The sequence below is a fragment of the Gopherus evgoodei genome, chromosome 2 (assembly GCF_007399415.2).
Source record: "Gopherus evgoodei ecotype Sinaloan lineage chromosome 2, rGopEvg1_v1.p, whole genome shotgun sequence".
Lineage (NCBI taxonomy): Eukaryota > Metazoa > Chordata > Testudines > Testudinidae > Gopherus > Gopherus evgoodei.
In genome coordinates, this window is record NC_044323.1 from 62,868,150 (window position 1) to 62,888,213 (window position 20,064).

The 20,064-nt window shown below is 41.4% G+C and overlaps 2 protein-coding genes across 15 annotated transcripts in view; one reads left to right on the top strand and one right to left on the bottom strand.

Annotated features, from left to right (window-relative positions):
- HNRNPA2B1 (heterogeneous nuclear ribonucleoprotein A2/B1) lies at positions 1-20,016 on the bottom strand. Of its 8 annotated transcripts, none has more exons than XM_030550816.1 (13): positions 18,480-18,662; positions 11,953-12,063; positions 10,366-10,512; positions 9,200-9,410; positions 8,733-8,834; positions 8,574-8,654; positions 7,463-7,525; positions 6,340-6,459; positions 5,968-6,090; positions 4,776-4,858; positions 4,584-4,621; positions 3,317-3,448; positions 1-2,532 (listed from the first exon to the last, which is right to left on the bottom strand). In XM_030550816.1, exons 1-10 carry the CDS (start codon positions 18,645-18,647, stop codon positions 4,797-4,799), a joined length of 1,188 nt encoding a protein of 395 aa, XP_030406676.1. In that variant the 5' UTR covers positions 18,648-18,662; the 3' UTR covers positions 1-2,532; positions 3,317-3,448; positions 4,584-4,621; positions 4,776-4,796. The 8 variants fall into 8 exon arrangements, with proteins under 8 accessions (XP_030406676.1, XP_030406677.1, XP_030406678.1 ...); XM_030550817.1 differs by having other exon boundaries at positions 3,317-3,482; XM_030550815.1 differs by having other exon boundaries at positions 51-2,532; positions 3,686-4,621.
- Positions 19,157-20,064, top strand: part of CBX3 (chromobox 3) — a 15,568-nt gene continuing 14,660 nt past the window's right edge. For 3 of the 7 annotated variants that reach the window (XM_030550834.1, XM_030550833.1, XM_030550832.1), the window contains exon 1: positions 19,160-19,529. The gene's annotated coding sequence lies outside the window, so the exon portion shown is untranslated. Of the gene's footprint in view, positions 19,530-20,064 lie in introns of all 7 variants that reach the window. The other 4 variants (XM_030550826.1, XM_030550824.1, XM_030550831.1 and 1 more) reach the window with 2 other exon arrangements.

A 20,064-nucleotide genomic window follows, 5' to 3' on the forward strand; every position in this document is an offset into this window, starting at 1 on the left:
CCTCACAGAGAAAAAACAGATGCTTTTTGCCTTTGCTTTTTTTTTTTTTTAAATGTCAAATAGAAAATAGGCATCATACAAACACAAAAGGCACAAGAATTCCTCCCCAACTGTTTTTCTTCCAATTTGCACCTTACCCTACCAAGTGAGTTGAGATGTGAATACAGAATTGCTAAACATAAAAGTTTTTGTAAACTGGACCTGGCTCAAATCATGTTACATGTCCAAACAGGGGAAGAAGCCTCCTGAGTAATTAGAAGACATACCAAAGAGACTACTGGTCTGGCTCTAGGTCACTCAGGATTAGCTGTTGTCTCCCGTGCGGCCCGCAGATTAATTATGCAATTCAAAGTTTGCTACATTGTTTTACCAAAGGAATTTTATACTAAAGCCTCAAAAAACATTTTATTTTCAAGAATGAATAAAGACATGAGTGTCTATTACTATACAAAAGCTAAGCATAATAGCTTCCAGCTTTGTTTTAAACTCAATGTAACAGGCAGTCAAACAATACTTGGCTGAAATGCTTTGGCTTTCCAAGTAACTTCTAAACTGGAATGTATCTCAACCTCTTGTGTAATTCAGAGAATACACCATATACTCATGGGGAAATTCCATGCTCGGTATTTTAAAACTCTGCATATTTTGTCAATAAATAAAAAGGTGGAGGCTCCAGCATGACAGTGGAAAGCACAGACCACTGGCTACACAAAGGTGACAGATCACCCTGCAGCTCCGCCATGGTGACTCTGAGGCTGCACCCAAGCCGGATACATTGCAGTGGCTGGCCCTGCCCCAGAAACACAACAGGGCCCTCCCTCTCCACACCAATGCACCAGAAGAGAAAGAGAGGGGCAGTCTCTTGCATGCATGCCCAGCCCTGACCTGATCCAGGGGTAGGGCAAACAGGCTCAGCCTGGAAGGATCCATGTGTGGAGGAATCCAAGGCTGGGGCAATCTGGGTACAGGCAGTTCAGGAGGGAGATCTGGATGCACAAAGGTTAATTGGGGATTCTGGGTGTAGGGGGCCCAGGTGAAGATAGTTGGAGATCAGCATAGTCTCAGCAGGGTGGTGTGGGTGATTGGGATGGGAGGGGGGGTCCAAGCACTGGGGAGGGGATGGGAATTCAGAGGCCCAGATGCAGGGGGTGGAGCTAGATGGGGTAATATGGGTGCAAGGGGACTCTGGATACAGAGGGTGAGCCTCAGCAGGGGGTAGGGGTCCTGCATGCAAAAAAGAGTTGCACCTCCCCATACAGACAACTCCTCCTGCAGCTGAGGAACCATGGGGACAGGGATGCGGGGGGGGAGAAGGAAGAGGGAGGGAGAAGAGGGTGTGTATGCACAGAACTTCATGCGGTTGAGGTAGGTTTCTGGGGCTGGGTCTGACCTGGCTCCAGCCCCTCTTCACAAGGGAAGAGGAAGTCCCATGCAGCCCAGCCAGGACTAGCAGCTGAGCCCGGGACAGGGGAGGAGCCACCACCTGGGGAATCCCCAGTCCCACAGTGATTTCTCTCTCCAGTGGCTGCTCTGGGTGCCTGAAACAATAAGCCCTAGTTGCTGGGGAGGGGTCAGGTGACAGTTCTTGCAGCTTCCTATTGCTTCCACATCAGAAAGTAGTTTTTCCTGCAGTGAAACAGATTGACAGGAGACATGAATTCTGCATGCACACAGTGGCACAGAATTCCCCCAGCTGTAATATTAAGACACAGAAAGAAAAAAGAAAAAAAAAAAGTCATCTTGGGTTTTGGCAGGTAAGTTTTGCATTGCATCTTACATGGTAAATGCAAAGCTGTTTCTCAATAAGACAGCTAATGTTTAACAAGTTTTGACTAATCTGAATTGTCTTAAGCAATTAGTTTTCAAAGACAATGAGAAGAAACTTTTTCATATAGTGATAAAAATTGCAGCCAATAAGCTACTTGTTTAGAAAAATACGTTTGTCTAAAATCAAAGCAGCTTCCTGAATGTGTCATGCTGTTTCTTCCAGCAGAAAAAAAAGTATGTGGGTGAATGATTACTCAGATAGCCATACTGATAAAATTTGCATTATCAAATTGTTTTAATCTCCCTCAAAATGAAATGTATGCTTTCAAAAGGATCCAAAAGGCACAACTAAGTTTTATATAAACTATTACCAGCACACACTACAGTTTATCAATCATTACACTAGAACTACTTTGGTATAAAATATTTTATTTTAAAGCTATGAATATTTAAAAATATATATTTAATGTTTCTCTTCACAGAACATTTGCTATTTCATAACATTAGAGGTCTGCTTTTCCTAGCCCACATGAATTTTATTCGAGAAATTTACAGACGGTTCTTATTACTATCATTTTAAAAAAACCCAGCATTACAGGACGCTGCACTAACTGAGATGTTTTATTATCAGGATTCATTTAACCTACAGATTTTTAATGAAGCCAGAAAAAGCAATTATTTTCTGATGATTCAGAATTTCTTATTTCTTGAAGCATGTCTGTGGTTGACCACTTCTTCATTTGTTACCTGCAGCATGGCACCTTCCTGCCAAAGGGAAAAAAAAAAGTGTATCTGAAGAGGTTTATCATGTATGTCTATCCATATTATCTATGGGAACTTCAGCAGTTTCAAAAATTATAATCAATTCATTAGTTTTCAGAACACAAAAGGAACACACCTTTGGTTACTTGTATATCTGTTCTTTGGATGTGCAGCCTGTTTCAGGCAAGGAAACCAATACAAACCAATCCAAAAAAATAAACTAGGGACTATATTCTACCAATTAACGCATGCTGAATAGCATGATATCATGTAAAATCTTTCTGATTTCAATGAGAAGAGTCTACGGGTGACAGAATCTGACACTAAGATTTATTAGCTGTAAGAACTAAAAAAGACAGTGGAAACCTCAGTATCCTAGCCAAATTCCAATTTAGGTAATAAAATTATGCAGAATGTTACATCTAAAATTCCACCTGTAGTTACAACTGAAAACATTTTCACTTGTCCTCCTAAAGAAATACTATGCAGCGTTAAAGAAGAATGGATGTCATATTCCTTACTAGAGGTAGATGCATTTCAGTAATGAAAAAAATTCTCTATTACATGAACAATCTAAAGTTACTTGGGATCCTTGAGGGTGCAATGTGCTATATAAAATACTGAAGCCAGAATAGAAAGATGCAGTACATTTCACTTCCAACTGCATAACACTACTGTACAACTGTTCTATCTTCACTGCACTTGTAACCATCAAAATCCCAAAGAAAAATAAAAAAGGATGTGGAGTATAAAGGAAGTTTTATAATTTAATTAACTTGTGACCTACCATTTTAACTACCAACACGGGGTATGGAACCCTTGCAAAAACTTTACTAACGGACACTTGCAGGTCTCATTTGTTCAACTGTAGCAGTGTACAGTAGCAGCAGTCTATGCTTGTCGATGGCTCATATCAAAGCTAGATTCCAGTAGGAAAAAAATATGTTAAGTAGCTGAAATTTAAAAAAAACATGTCAAAATTTAATACAAGAAAAAAAGATAGGATTCACAACATTCTCTTCAGTTGGTAATGGTTAACTCAATTCATTGCTATGTTAAACTACATATGATAACCACTATACTGAAAGAGACTGTCATATAGTATTAGTTTCTTGTTTTTGGAACATTAAGAAAGGAAAAGTAAATAAGATCTTACCTAAAGAAGTTTAACTGAAGCTTAGAACTATTTTGCTCTACACCCTCAGCCTTCGTTGGCATCCTTATAAAACTACGGTAGTTAAAGCTTTGCAGAAATACAGCGCAGCTTTTTAAGACTGGCTGAACTTAGTGCCGTTTTCAAGAGTTCTCTTGTACTAGACCTGTGTCCCTGGAAGAGTACCTCGCTGGGGATATTTCCTTTCCTTGCCATTGAAGAAGCAGCATCTAAAAGATCTAAAAAGGTGTTTCTCCTTGCAGAGATATCCCTTAAGTTATCTAGATATTTTAAACCTGATAATTTACAGACAACATACTTTTTCTGACCAGCATTTAATTTTACATGTACAACAACAGCTTTGTATTATTTGTGGGACCTTATACTACCCACTCCTTGCCTTATTTCACAATATATATATATTTTTTTAAAAAAATCTATAATTACACAGTATTTCCTTTAGAATTATTTTATTAAATCAAATGTACAACAGCTTCTTAACTCTACACACGCACTTAAATTTTTTAAAAGGAAAACGTTATGTCTGTCTTATTACACCATGATCCTGGCTAATAGCTTTTCAAAACTTTGAGAAAAATCTTAAAAAAGGTTTCACATGTCACCTGAAACTTACAAATTTAACATTATCAAAGGAATGCTTCTACACTCTTACAAAGACCACTAGAAAGAAACAACAATTAAAAAGCTAAGAAACTGTCTCAGGCATTTTTACAGTCCTTCCTCCACAGTAAGGTAATGTTATTAAATAATCCAATCCATTCACAAAATGGCTCTCTGCATCTGCTCTGGTGTCTTCTGCCATATCACTGCATATTTATGCATGACTGAGTAAGTGTTTCCTTAACATTGTTATTTCGATAACCTGAAGCTGTTCTGTTACCTCTGGGCTCTCATCCTCTCCTATTTATACAGTGAAGCCTGTTTCAACAGAAGTAAAGAGTAAAAAAATAGGTTATGAAATTATCCATCTAATGAATTTTTAAAGGAAAGATAATATGATCCTAAAAAGCTTTTACTCCTGCAGCTAAGTCTCAAGAAACACTGCAATTTTTGCACTTATAAAGATACTTACCCATGGCAAGTTTGCAGAAGCTCAGTAACGGCTCCTCCCTCCATATCCACCACTTCCTCCACTGCCTCCTGGACCATAGTTTCCTGCATTTGTGGAACAGGAAGAGGACATTTACATCTTTCTCTTTTAAATCCAGGCACATTTACTGTATATTTACAAGATTATAATATTCAGTTTAATTCATGATGACAATGTGCACACCACGCTGAATATAAAGCTAACATGTAATTGTCCTGAGAGATTATCCCAAGGACTGACATGATAGTCACATTTTGAAAACAAGCTTCTTGCAGCAAGAGAAATTCCAATGGTTTAAACATATAGTCAAATAAAGAAATTAATGCTTCACACTCTTGGGGCCTGATCCTGCAACCTGTATTATATGTGGGTACATCAGTCCACCCACACACTACACCTTGCAAAAAACTGGTCTGAAGTAAGTTTCCCTGTGTGTGCTTTGCACGTGTAAAGCATTACTACTTAGAAGCTGATGACCAAAAAGGAAAAACGGCAGAAATATTATAGTGACCCTAATATGGGAGAGAGAAAGAACAAAAAGTTTAGCTGAGAGTAGGGAGTTGGTGGTAATTACTACTATAGTAAATAATTTGTTCACATCGCTCTAACTAATGCTAAGGGATGTAAAGAGGAGGCTTATTTGATAAAAAATTAACCCCATTGCCAAAACTAACAATTGTCTGACTGATATCCCTATGACATTTACCAACATTAAAATTTGTGAGGAGCAGGGAAGAAGTGTGATATTACATCATATTTTACAAAAGACAGACAGACTTCATGTGCAGGAACTTAGTATCCCAAAACTAACTCTATATTGACCAGATCACTGAAGAGTTCATACCTGACCCAAGTACAATCAGTAAACAAACACCACAAAAACCTAATTGTTCCTACTTCGAGAAAACTGGTCTTCACACCAAATAGTGATACTGCGGTTTGAAATCATACTATTTTAATGCTGACAATTTATGGGTTTTTTTGGGCGCATTCACAGAACCGCTACCACTCTTTGCACTATTGCTTATTAGCTCTAAAATTTTGCTGGCAAGTGGGATTTATAAAAAACTATGCAGCAATTCTCTACAGAGGTTCGTGTCCCCTGGTCTCTACAAAAGGATCAAAAGGCTACTGAAAAGTTTGGTCCCAATTCAACCCATGACATATACAATACCTCCACCATATGGTCCCCCCATGTTCCTGCTACCACCAAAATTTCCACTCTTCATTGGACCATAGTTTGAGGGCTGTTGGTTATAGTTTCCAAAATCATTGTAGTTTCCACTTCCGTAATTGCCTATATTATTGACACAAAAAGAGCTATATGTAAGAATTTCTCTGTTATTACAAACCTAACAAATCAAGACTCAAAAAAAGGGTAAGAGGAATGTCTGTCACTAAAGTCAATTATTTTTCTTCACTGACCATAGAAAATAGCATACTGGTTTTGACAACACTTAAGTAAAATGTTCTCAAGTCAATCTTGCTCAGGCTAGTCCAAAACTAAAAAAAACTTTCAGTTAAATGTTTTAAGCAAATGTATTACCTCCTCCATAGTTGTCATAACCACCTCCGTAGCCCCCACCCTGGTTGCCATATCCAGGTCCTCCACCACCATATCCTCCTCTTCCTCCTCCATAACCAGGACTACCTCCAAAATTGCCACCTATTATGAAATAAGTCTTTAAATAGTAACTTTACATTATAAATATCAGTTGTACTATTCCTCAGATCACAGAGTGTTCTGCTAAGACTTAAGATTTTAGTTTTCTTCAGCATCAGTCTACTGAAGGACAAAAACGCCAACAGGAAGTTTTGAAAGGCGATTTTTACAAATAGAAAATTTTAAAGCTATATACTCCCCCTTAACTGTTTAGTCTGACTGCAGTTTTTGCCTAAGGTTAAAATAGAAGTGTTACCAGTGCATGATATTTAGATCTAAAGAGACATGGTTTTTCTTTATATAAATCCTGAATTTTTCAGAAAGCTGATTGGTTTAGGAAAGCGCTGCTGAGTGACAGAGCTGCAGTTAATACTAAATTTTCAATTTCTAAAAAGTCACTAACTTTCTTTACCAGTTCTTTTGACAGACTTTCTGCACAAAAAGTCATAAAGGAACACAAAACATTAGTATAGAAAGGAAAAAAACTCAGTGCAAAGTGTGATTTTTTACTAGGGTGAAGGCTTTGAGTGTGTGGTTCAGGAGTAGGGGGGAGGAAATTGTACATAACAATGAGCCATCAGGATGAACTAATTACTTTGAGTAGTGTGGCAAAAATATTATATACTTCCAAATGAGAAACATGGATTTGAATGCAAGAAGGCCTTAGGGAAAACCACCAGACCGGCTATGCTTGCATACACTTTTCAGCAAGTGCAGGTCTTTAGGTGTAGCATAATCTAGCACTTGAGTGAGATAGCCAAAAATAGGGCTGAAAAAGAGAATGAGAAAAACCTGCAGATAGAAACCAGGTTTTCAGGGGCAGGAGATGAGGGACATATGGCAAACCACACAGTTAAAGACCAAGGATTAAAACAAATCAGCAGTTATTTATTGTTCTTGAACCACATCAATATGGCTCTACTGATTAAGATAATTAGTAACAGAAAATATAGAACCTTTTCCCAAGTATGAGAAAAGTTACAAAAACCCACTAGCCTATACTAACCTCCTGGTCCTCCACCATATCCATTGTATCCATCACCAAATCCACGACCACTTCCATATCCATCTGTTGAAAATAAGTATTTGTTTTAGTTCATCTGTACGGGACTAGAAAAAGTTTACTTTCAATAATGAGCTGGAGTTTTAAAAAATATATAAAGATGCTTTAATTTTTTAAAATTGAGATGACAAATTATATTAAAAAAACCCTCACAAAAACCAGTTTATTTTTAAACCTACAAATAAGCAGATGCTGTGTGTATGACCCTTTCAAAAACTGGTGTCTCTCATGCAGGAGAAAAATAATACCCTAAACACAGATCATGAAATTTCAACATTATATAATCAGCTGTACTCATCTGACACAGCAATTTCAAAATCTTACAGTAGTTTCCAAACTGCAACTAATCTTCTTTAAGGATAAATAAAATCCCTTTGAGGACTGGTATTTCTTGTACTTAATTTGAGCCTCCCCCCTCATCCCTTTTTAAAAAGAGAGGGGCCCACAGCCATTTCTAAGGGAGTATATATTAGAAAAAGTATAATGGACTTAAACTAGTTTAAGCTTTCTGTTCATTTGGATTATCTGAATGTAAAACTTCAGACATATGCACCCTAAACCAAGAAATATGCACACGTCAGAAACAATACATACAACCATCACCTTAAACAATCTCCTCTTAAAGAAGAGTTGTATTTCTGAACTTGAACTGAAGATTGGCAACCAGGAAGCTACCACCCTGACAATTATCTATACCTAAAAGCCCACTTTAAAATAATTTACTCTAGCAATGTTCTATTACTTTGTATACATTCTCTAAAATGGACCATTTTCACTTTTTTCTTTACAAAACAACTTCTGATTACTTCAGACAAGGTCACAGCGCTTCTTTGTATTGTGTACTAACATCAATAACACTGACTTCATACATTTATTCTGATTAGTTTCTATTTTGTTATTTCTAATCACAAAGGTTAGTTTTGTCATATTAAGAGGTTTGTTATTAGTCTTTCCTAAAAGAAGTTTTTTTGTTGCCAATAATGCAGTCGATGGTAGTAACCTACAGAGCAAACTGAAATCCAAAACACATATATGATAAGCCTGGTAGCCTTACCAGATCCTCCTCTGAAGTTGCTTCCTGGTCCCGGACCAAAGTTGCCACCACCTCCACGTGAATCCCCAAAGCCAAAGTTACCTAGGATGATTTTAGATTCCTGTTAAGTATGTACCATAGGAAAACTGAATCTAAGAGCATAAAGTGAAACTCAAATACCTCCTCTTCCACTCCTAGAACTTTGAACTTCTTGCATTTCTTGTCTAGATAAAGCTTTTCTTACTTCTGCATTATGGCCATTGATGGTGTGGTATTTCTGCACTGTAAATAAAAAAATTAAGAAATTACATGCAATAAACATTGCTTCTAGAGTTTAACTCAGGAATGGCTAAATTGTCGAAGAAAATTAATTTTTCCACCTCACATTTTTGCAATACCAATTCCAATCATCCAGAAGTCTAAGTTATAAAGATGACATGATAATTTCAGGTAGTATTATTGCATGCTCCATCAAATTTATTAATGGAAGATTCAAAACTAAGGCCTTGTTCCTACAAACATTTATGCATGTAAGTAATCCAATTAAGTTTAAATTTGAAAACTTACTCACATGCTTAAGTGTTCTCTATATCAAGTCCTTAAGTAGCAATATCGTAAGATTAAATTGTGGAATGAAGTTTACTTACATACAATTTTATCCACAGGATCATGGTCATCAAATGTGACAAAGCCAAAACCTCTCTTTTTACCAGATTGTCTATCTGTAATTATTTCAATAGTGTCAATTTTCCCATATTCCTCAAAGTAATCTCGAAGGTGGTGTTCCTCAGTATCTTCCTTAATTCCACCAACAAACAGCTTTTTCACAGTAACATGAGCACCAGGTTTTCCAGATTCCTTGAAAGAATTAAAAAATTTTTTTTTCAAAACTACTAAGGTAGTGAAGAGAATTTTGCATATGAACTCTTTATCGTGATCTTAAAGACAGTCAACTTGAAATCTAATCAATTTTAAGAAGTGAGTTTATAATGTCTTTAGGTAAACCATATTATCTGGAATGCCTCTGCCTTTTTTTTTATTTTACAATCATTTTACTATTTTTTAAAGCAACTACCTCTGGTTGCTACATGAAAAGCTCTAAACAAAGAGAGGAACAGACTATGCTACAGAAAGAAAGAAAATGATTTATACATGAAGTGTAATCAATATATAGATAGATAAAACTGAATTAGGAGAAATCTCACATTTACTTGCAAGAATAGCAAGTAACAAATTTTCAGGCAGAACTGTGATCTATAAACTGACTGGGTCCTTTTAATTTTAACCAACTGTATTCAAATTCCAGACAACTTCAGCTAGTTTGTCTGCCTATTTTTTAAGTGACATAACTTTAGGTGAAATCCTGGCCCCACTGAAGTCACCAGCAAAACTCCCATTGTCTTCAGTGGTGCCAGAATCTCATCCTTTATCTCTAGTCCCAAAAAGAATGCCTCCCCAAACACTTCTTCTTTGACTAAGAAATCCAACCTGAAACAGTAGGGATCTTTGATATTTAAGACCCCACCAACAGAGCACTCACTCAACCTAAAAAGCTGAAATGGCTTCTGTCAATCAAGTCCTAAATTCAAACTGGCAGAAGTCAACCTCTGCAATATGTACTGCTGTAAAGCTTTTAAAAATGGAAAGATAAAGAAGAAAGAGGAAAAAGGCATGTGTCCATAACTATGAGCCTCTTAATTACATTAGTAAGCACTGAAATGTCTATCAGTAAGAATAAGCTAGTTTCTCACCAAATCAGAGACATTAATCTTTCATAACGTAAAGCCTCTTTGCTTTTCAGTACTTTGCTCACCTCTCTCGCTACTGCTCGTTTTGGCTCAACTACCCTTCCATCAATTGAGTGAGGTCTTGCAGCCATGGCTGCATCAACTTCAGCCATGGAGGAGAATGTTACAAAACCAAATCCTCTCGATCGTTTGCTTGCAGGATCCCTCATCACCTGCAAAAGCAAATCAGGAAGTTTTATTGTTCCCCTACTAAGTTTTCATACTACCGCTACAGCCAAGTATAAGTAAGGCCCTTAATTTTCAGTTTGACAAATTTTTACAGAAAAATTTCCCAGTTTTACAAACGCTATTAGGTTTTTAATCAATTTTCACCTAAATTTTGGACCACTCAAGTACATGAAAATATTCATTACGTTAAGAAAATGTAATACATTACATTAAGTAGATGTGTTACTAATAAAAATGTCTAAGGCTAGGTCTACCCTATAGGGACACAGCTATAGTGCTACAGCTGTGCTACTATAATGCCTTAGTGCAGATGCTTCCTACATCAACCAAAGGGTTTTTCCATCTATGTTGTTAATACACCTCTCCAAAAAAGGGGTAGCTAAGTTGATGAAAGAATTCTTCCATTGACCTACCTGCATCTACAGTGGAGGTTAGGTCAATGTTTCACAGGGTGTCAAATTTCACACACACACTGAGCAATGTAGTTAAGTTGGTCTAATTTTTAGACATAGACCAGACCTAAGTGTAAATGTGAAGCTGTCTGTTAAAGTAAGGCAATGTAGTGGAAGATTAACACGTGTGTGTGTGTGTGTGTGTGTGTGTGTGTGTGTTCGTTCAAGTCCTAAAAAATAGTAATAATAAAAAAGCGCCAGAACATCCGGCTCCACCAACCCGCTCCAAATGGAGACTAAACCTGCTTTTACTTTAGACACATATGTGTCTCTATTTGTTCCTCCCCACACCCCCATTCTCCTATCCTGCAAAGTTAACCCAAAAAACTGAAGTTAGGGGGTAAAAATTGGTGCAAAAGACTTTTTTTTGTAATGGACATCAGATTTCTGGGAAATTTAAAACAAGATAAAAACCAAAAGTAATGGGCCGTGAGCATACGTCTTCATATCTTTTAGATTTTCTTTGCTTTATACACAAAATGCAGGTGTTTGAACCCAGTTACCCATACTGATTAAATTAAGTATTTGAATTGTATAATTCTGCATTACAGAAGTGAAAACTTGGCGTTACCCTCCATCATGCATATTGTTCATGAAACTGTTGACTTCAACTGCAATTTATACATAAAGCTTTTTAAAGATTTCACATGAAGCATACAGGGATCAACTAGATGCTTCCATTTGCCCTCAAAAAAATTAAAGACAGTACAGTTAAGACAAAAGAATGCTACCCTTCCCAACATACATAATACGAAATCAACTTGTGGACCTCCTGCAAAAAGACAAGGCTGAGGCCATGAGCCTCAAGTATCTGGGTTATGTAAGTACTCACCAATTTATATTTTCATTAAAAATTGTAAATACATCACAACAGTAACCTACTGCTATTACAAATACTTCAGAAAATGGCAAGCAATTTTTACGAAGTTGTAACGTCCACATTATCAGCATAGGTTAGCACATGCAACTTACCACACAGTCTGTAAGTTTCCCCCATTGCTCATAGTAGTTCCTCAAACTTTCTTCTGTTGTTTCAAAGCTCAAGCCACCAATGAACAGTTTGCGAAACTGCTCCTTTTCTCTCTAATTCAGAGAATATAGTATTAATGTCATTTGCAATTCTCCCATAGTACTGTCTGAGAAGACAGTCTGACATGACACATGTTCACAAATGTCAATGAATACTCATTTTCAACAAAAAATTGTGATTTGAAGTTGTATTAGTGCCATTCATTCAATACAGACCCATATATTATATTGTCAAGAGCTACCTTTACAATTTGTTTTTCAAAATTACCTTCCTTCACCTCAGAAATATATTAAAAATGAAAATTAGGTTTTAAGTAATCTGAGAACTGGAGAAGTACCCTCTGAAACACCATCAAGTTTTCCTCCCTGCAATAGCATCTTCGTTAAAAAAGATTATAATTGATGAGCTCTGTTCTCTTTACAGAAACTTCTCACTTAACAGTTATGTTCCTGAAAAATGCAACTTTAGGCAAAACGACATTAAGCAAATCCAATTTTCCCATAAGAATTAATGTAAGTGAGGGGGTTAGGTTCCAGGAAATTTTTTTTCACCAGACAATAGATATACATACACACTCTCACACGCTATAAGTTTTAAACAAACAATTTAACACTGGTACACAGTGATGATGATTGTGAAGCTTGGCTGAGGTGGAGGAGTAAGCGGGTGGGATATTTCCCAGGGAATGCCTTACTGGGAAATGATGAACTAGCAATTGGCTGAGCCCTCAAGGGTTCACTCTCTCTACAAGGCAGCAGGAATGGAGGGAGGGGAGACAGCATCGCAGACAGAGAGATTCACACACACTGCGTGTGTGTGTGTGTGTGTGAGAGAGAGAGGTGCATTTCCCCTTTAAGTATGCTGACCCTACTCTTAAGTACACTACCTTGTGTATTAGATCAGCTTGTGAGACTGCTGGTGCTGTCAAAAAGCTCTCTCCATCCTAAGCTCTGTCGTGCGTGTCCCCTGCTCTATGGAAGATGGGGTAAGCGGGGTGCAGGAGCAGGGGGACTTACTGACATTAGCCCCCCTCTTCCTTCCCTCCCCCCTGCACAGCAAAGCAGGAGTCTTGAGAAGAAGTTCCAAGGCAGAGAGAGCGGGAGCAGCACAGGATCAGGCCCCAAGTGGGAAGCAGATTACTATTTCTTTCCCCATTTTATCTGAAGTACTCTTCAAAAGAAATAGATACAGGTCTATTTTGTAATCAAAAGAGGTTTTAAAGTTGCAGCCATGCTTATCCCAGGCAAAACTTATACAAAACAAATAAAATTTAAAAAAAAGGAGACTACATATTCTGAACTAGCATTTTAAACATAGGCCAACTCTTACTTGACACATACTCAGTTTAAAGAAAAAACCCACCCCACCTTTAAAAATCAGGTATACAATAAAGGAAGTGGCTATTTTAGAGTAAGAAAAGGGGGCTGTTTTCTAGGGAAATTATATAAAGGACACAGATTTTATGTTTTGCAGTTCTAAGCAACAGTAAGTGGTCATACAATATAGTTTTTTTAAAAAAAAACTACTTACACCTGCTTTTCAATAAAGATCTAGTCTTTAGAAAGGCAAATTTATCTTCTGCTAGTTAGCTGATTAAGGCTTTCAGAAAACTAAGGTATGTACCAGGGTTGGCCAAACCAAGGGTACATCCACACCACCCGCCGGCTAGCAATCGATCTATCAGGGATCGATTTATCGCGTTGATCCCCGAACACGCTCCCTGTCGACTCCAGAACTCCACCAGGGCTAGAGGTGGAAGCAGAGTCCACAGGGGAGCCACAGCCATTGATTCAGAGCCATGAGGAAGGGAGGTAAGTTGATCTAAGATATGCAATTTCAGCTATGAGAGGAGCGCAGCTGAAGTTGACGCATCTTAGATTGATTCCCGCCCCCCAGTGTAGACCAGGCTCAAGGGTTGCAAGCTGCATGCATTTCTTCTGCACTAAGGGCAGCTTGTTGAGAGCTACCTATCCTCCACCTACCAGACTAGGGCTTCAGCCTTGCAGGAAACACATGCCAAGGCTCAGGGCTTCAGTAGGAGTGGGGTTCAAGCAGGTGTGCCTGGCTCTTGAACTTCTGAAAATTATAGTATGTGACTTGGAGGGTCAGAAAGTTTGGCCACTCCAGTACATAGTACATTAAATATTGTATGACACTGAAGCAGCAATATATGAAGAATAAAAGCAAATTATCTTAAAATGGCCAACAGCTGAAGTTTATTGAATCAGGGACAATTTTCACTGTGTGTACTATGTCAAGCATGATGGTACCATGATCCTGACTGAGGTGTCAAGATGCTACCATAATACAAATAGCCAAAAGTTAGAAAGAGCTCAATTAACAGCTGAAGAGTTTATTATGAAACGGGAGAAGAATCACTACCTTGGAAAGAAAGCAGCTATTAGCACAATTAGAAATTTCGAGTCAGTAAAAAAGTTTCCAGAGCAGTTTACACCATCAAAAAGATGGAATGAATGCCTTGTCCCATTTGTTTCCCCGATATTGGATACTTAATTTCCCTCGCAAAATTCTGCTTACCCACTCACTTGGGTAAGTAATTTTGAAAGGCTAGATCCTTTTTCCTTTAGAATCTTCATGTTTGGCATGAAGAGACACTTACTAATGATAAATTTTGGGAATACCGACCCATTTTAGTGGGTTACTTTTCAAGTCTTCAAAAACATGTCAAAAAAAAAGCACACTGGCTTGGTCAAATTTGTTCCAATACAGAATTTGTAAAAAACCGAGGTTTAAAAATTGAAATATTTTTGTATGTATTTTAATGGAAATAACTTCAAAAAATTCCTGCATATTTCATACCACTAATGCTGGAGCATTGGACTAGGGTACAATAACCTAATAATACTGACCAGAACCAGACTATTAACAAAAGCGTAGCTAGCTAATCTGTTTCACTATTCATGTTGAGAGAAAGAAAAAAGTCAGTCTAACAGGTAATCAAAAACGAATACTGAGCATTTGAAAAAATACTTAAGCAAAAAAAAAAATTTGTGTAGTGCCTTAAATAGTTTTAAAAGCAGTATCCCCTTCAATTTATTTTCCAGTTGAATTTTCTCATTGAGCAATAAATGCTTCTTGATCTTTCCTAAAGACTTCCAAAGTGTGCCCGAATAGCTAAAAGAAATTAGAGAAAGAACACCAAACCTGCTTTTGATATAGCTGCATATCTTGCTGCCTCTCTCAGGGCTTGTCTACATCACAAAGTTGCAGCGCTGGTGAGGGGGTTACAGCGCTGCAACTTAGGAGGTGTACACATCTGCAGGGCATCACCAGCGCTGCAACTCCCTGTTTGCAGCGCTGGCCGTACTCCCGTTTTGTCTCGGGTGTAGAGGATCCAGCACTGGTAATCAAGTGTAGACACTTACCAGCGCTTTTCTTGACCTCCGTGGAATAAGCAGGTATCCCAGCATACCTGAGGAAGCCTCTGGTAATCAAGCTGGTCTCCTTCCCCGGTTTGCTCTCGCGTTCCCTGAACCTCCGTGCAAGCAGGTCTCCTTCCCTGCTGTTTGCAGGGTGGTTCGGGGAACGCGAGAGCAAACCGCAGCGAAGCTGGTCTCCTTCCCCGGTTTGCTCTCGCGTTCCCCGAACAAGCAGGTCTCCTTCCCTGCGGTTTGCTGGGGGGTTCGGGGAACGCGAGAGCAAACCGCGGCGAAGCTGGTCTCCTTCCCCGGTTTGCTCTCGCGTTCCCCGAACCCCCCTTGAAGCCGCCCAACAGCGCTGCAGTATGGCCACATCTAACACCACTTGCAGCGCTGGTTGCTGTAAGTGTGGCCACTCTGCAGCGCTGGCCCTATACAGCTGTACTAATATAGCTGTAACAACCAGCGCTGCAAAATTTTAGATGTAGACATACCCTCAGGCTCAGTTTGCAACAATGATGTAAAAAGTTACACTATTCAATTTTATCATTCTAGTTCCTTTACTGCACTGCTGCAAAGCCTGAAGAAAGCAGCAGCCATAGACAGTCTTATCAAAAGCTGAGTCAGTACTAACCCATATACAGACCCCAAAAATCCCGATTTAAAAAAACAAAAGCGACAATATTCAAGTTGCTAACAACCAAAAGAAAAGGAATGGGAAGATAAAGGACCTGGATCTACCATTAGTCAATGGGAATAACTGGGCCACTGCATGGTATGAGATATTTGCATAAACATTTTATTTTTCACAAAGAACTCTCACTTCAAACTCTTAACTGGAGTGGGGGAAAGCAGAGTCAGTGTTTGGCAGAAATAGACTGCTAATGAAACTTAGATCAAATCGCTATCATTTGGCATGTAAGCAGACTATCAAAGCAGGTATTTTTAAATTACATATAATGGCAACAGGTGATCTTCAGAAAGTATTTCAAGCCATGTAAATAATTACTATAATAAGCAGCATTGTTGTAGCCCTGTTGGTCCTAGGACATCAGAGAGACAAGACAACAGAAGATGGTCCAATAAAAGATAGTCCCTCCCCACTTGGTCTACCTACTAGACCCTAGGCTATGAAACTTCTGCTGATCTGCAGAACACTTGATAACTAGTTTCTTGCAAGACAGCTAAAATATATATATGTAATTTTGTAATATTTTCACAACACGAGCAATATGCTACTGAGACAAGAGGCAGCAGCATGACCAGGAAAGAAAAACGGGTAGCCAAGTAAACAGCCTAATCCCCCTGTTAAATTGATGTTTACACTAAGAAAGTTTGAGAACATTATATGCAAAGAACTGTTTCAGGAAGGGAAGAAGGCAGCAGCAAAAAGGCATCCTGTGACCTAAAATAAATTAAGCTGCAGTGTTAAAGTTTTCATACTGTGACTACATGCTTCAGAATATTATTTCTGTAGCTCATCCTTGACTGAAGTTTGCCATTGGAGTCTCAACTTTTAATTACTATGTGGTACATCAAAAATAGCATGTCCCAAAGTACAGTACTGACTTGCTCAAGTACTTGACCCCATGCCATACCTTGGATGGCACATGGACTCAGTTTTGAGACTTCTAGGAGGAAGAAGGGCAAAGATTACACTGATGACAGAAACACACTTTCCACTAGGGAGCTGTTGGCATAGCTACACTGGTCTAATGTAAAATCAAGGCCTAAGTGCCTCATATGGCAACTTAAAAGAAACCCTCCAGGTAAAATCAAATACCACCAATTAATACCGAAGTTAACATTAATTGGCATAAAATACACATGACACAAGCCATCTGATGGTTTTCCCACCTTCTATTATAATCTTGGTGAAAACTCTATTTTTGTACAAAATTATAATAAAAAATAGGGTATAAGCGGTCTTTAGAGCTTTCCATAATGCATCTGCCCTGCACACGAATGATGGGTAAGATTTTGATGAGTAACTAGGAGTCTCCCTCATGTCGTTGGACATTGTCTTAGAGTGGGCAATCTCCAAAGAGTGGGGAAATGTGAAACCTCTATTTGAGAAGACAGCGTCTAAATACAAGAAATGTGTTTTACAGAACATCTGCAGAGGCACGGTAAGAATGGCTCTAAACTGTTGCGAACTCGAGCAGGTTAAGACCGTAATAAGCAAAAATGGCGGCCAGAGTTAGAAGAGCGGGAGCTTCAGATCAGCATCCGAGAACTGCTGCCCGCCAAAACAAGAAAGAAGGAGCGCCGAGACCCCTACGGGGCCGGGGGGGGGGCAGATTCCCCGGTCCCCCAACACCGCGCGACCTCTACTCAAAAGGAGCTAGTCATATTCGTATGCGACCCCACGAGTCCTCCTCAGCGTCCCCACCCAACTCGGCAGCAGGACTGGCGCCGCAAAGGCCCGAGATCATCAAGCGCCGCGCCCGCCATGTGGCGATGCCGGGAGACTGGGGCAGCCGCGAGGGGACAGAGAAGGAAAATGGTCGCTGCTCGGGAGCGCGCGCCTACTCTGGGGAGTGCGATGCCGCAGGGGAGGGGAAAATCTCCGGCCGGCCGCCAAGGGTCCGCTACGGCAGCTCCACCAGCCCCCCGCCCTCGGACGAGGGCCCCGGCTACCCCAGCCCCAGCAGCGCCTCTCCCTCGAGCCGGAACAGAACTAGCTACCGCCCTTCTCAGCCAACCCCCCTGCTCCCAGACACCCCCCAACCCTTCCCGCCACGGAGATGTGCTGCGCCAGGGAACTGGGCTGCTCCTCTGCATCGTTTCAAGGCGGAGTTTCATTGCCGCAGGGCCCGGCCGCCTTGCCTCCCCTCCCGGCCCGGCCCGGCACCATTCACCCCCCCGCCCCCGCTATTACCATCTGTGCCTCCCCGGCCTGATCCCGGCGCTTCGCGGGGCCAGAGAGAGACCCGGTTCGCTTACTGCCCTCCATGGTCACCCCTAGGGCGCACGCGGCTCGCTAGCGCAACGGGAGCTCGGTTAAACGGTCTGTCAGGCGGCTCTAGGACTCGCCTCCGCTTGCGCTGTTGCCGCAGCGTACACTCCCGCCTCCCTGTGCTGCGCACCAGCAAAACCGCCGCCGGCGCTTCCAGAACCTTCCTCCCCTCTAACGTCTCTGCTACGGAAAACCACCAACTCTCGCCCACTGCGCCACCAAGCGCATCAACTAACGGGAAAGTTCCAACTACTAGAGCTGCGCTAAAACCGTACAGTTTTACGAATAAGTCTTTCATTACGCAAATGTACTAACTACTGCGAACCAAAACGCACCTTTCGCAGCTGTACAAGCTAAATTTGCACTATTTGCGTACCATACACCTCGTGGTCTACGTAACCCTGTTTGAGAATAGGGCTCAACCTTTCTAGTAATGGCTGCCTTAACTGTTACGTACTTTTAAATGCATCGTCACGCAGTGCTCTGCCCCTCGCTCCCCTTCCCACTCATAACTGTCTTCAACTGTTTTGATCTCGAGTGGAATTAAACACCCCCCCCCCCCCGAGATGGCCCGCAGTTCTGCGGAACGCTTCTTTGTGTTTCAATAGCATAGTAAAAACTCAGCAACTCCATTAGCAACGGCTTTCTCCGGAAAGAGCCGAAACACGTGTCGTCATGACCTACTCCACTTCGGCACTTCTCGGAAAAAAACGAACTGCAGAGGACCGTGACCCGATCCACTTCGACAGTTTCCGGAAAGAGCCGAAATAGGAATCATCGCCTAAAATGGCCCCTTCGGTAATTTCCGGCAAAAAAGCCGGAAAACCTGTCGAGTCCGAGCAGAGCCGAAGCTTCTCGGCTCGGAGTCTGCTCCCGCTTCGGGGTTTTCCCGGAAATTGCCGAAGCTGCCCGGAGACTGATCCTCGCAGCAAAAGAGATATAATTAGCCAAAGGCCTCCCTTTCCCCACCTGTGCTGCAGGCAGGGACCAGCGGGGCAATCCCGGAGCGCGGTGAGTGCGCGCCCCTGAGATCTCCTTTGCCTCGGGCCGCCTGGGAGGAAGTGATAAGTGGCCAAATTTTGGCGCCAGCACCGAGACGCCGCCAGCTGGGCCCAAGATCGAGCGAGAAGGGCAGACCACCCGGTAGCCAGCTCCGCGCACAGCGACCCCGCAACAAAGGGTAAGTGCTGTCCCCGGCGCGCCGGGGAAATGGCGCTTCGGCGCCCCCCTCGCCGAGCTCAGTAGGGAAATGGCCGCGGTCTCCCGCCCGCCCTCGGTAAAGAGGCCGCGTGGCCCCATCCTCCCCCTCCCCCACTAGGCAAAGGAGTGAAGCGCCCCGAGCTCCTCTGCTGCCTTCCCGCGCGGGAGCCAACTCGCCCCGACCAGCCCCATGTTCTCCTCCCCACCGAGCTCCCAACCTCCGCTAACAGCCCGCCGGCCGACGCGGGGACTCTTCCCCGCCGGCTCTGCGCTCGGGCGCTGGGCCCGTCCCGCCTCGGAGCCGCGCCCAGACAGAGGCCGGCAGTGGCCATTCGCCAGGCGGCCATAGCGCGCGCTCCTGGGCCCCGGGACTCACCCAGTCGCTCTCTCTGTCTCCGCGAGGCATCTTGCTTCGCCCAGGCGCTCGCTGAGGCCGCGTCCCCGTGTTTCAAGCTGCCCTCTCGGAGAGAAGCCCTGGCTGGCCCCCCTCTCGCTCCCGCACTGGCGACACGGCA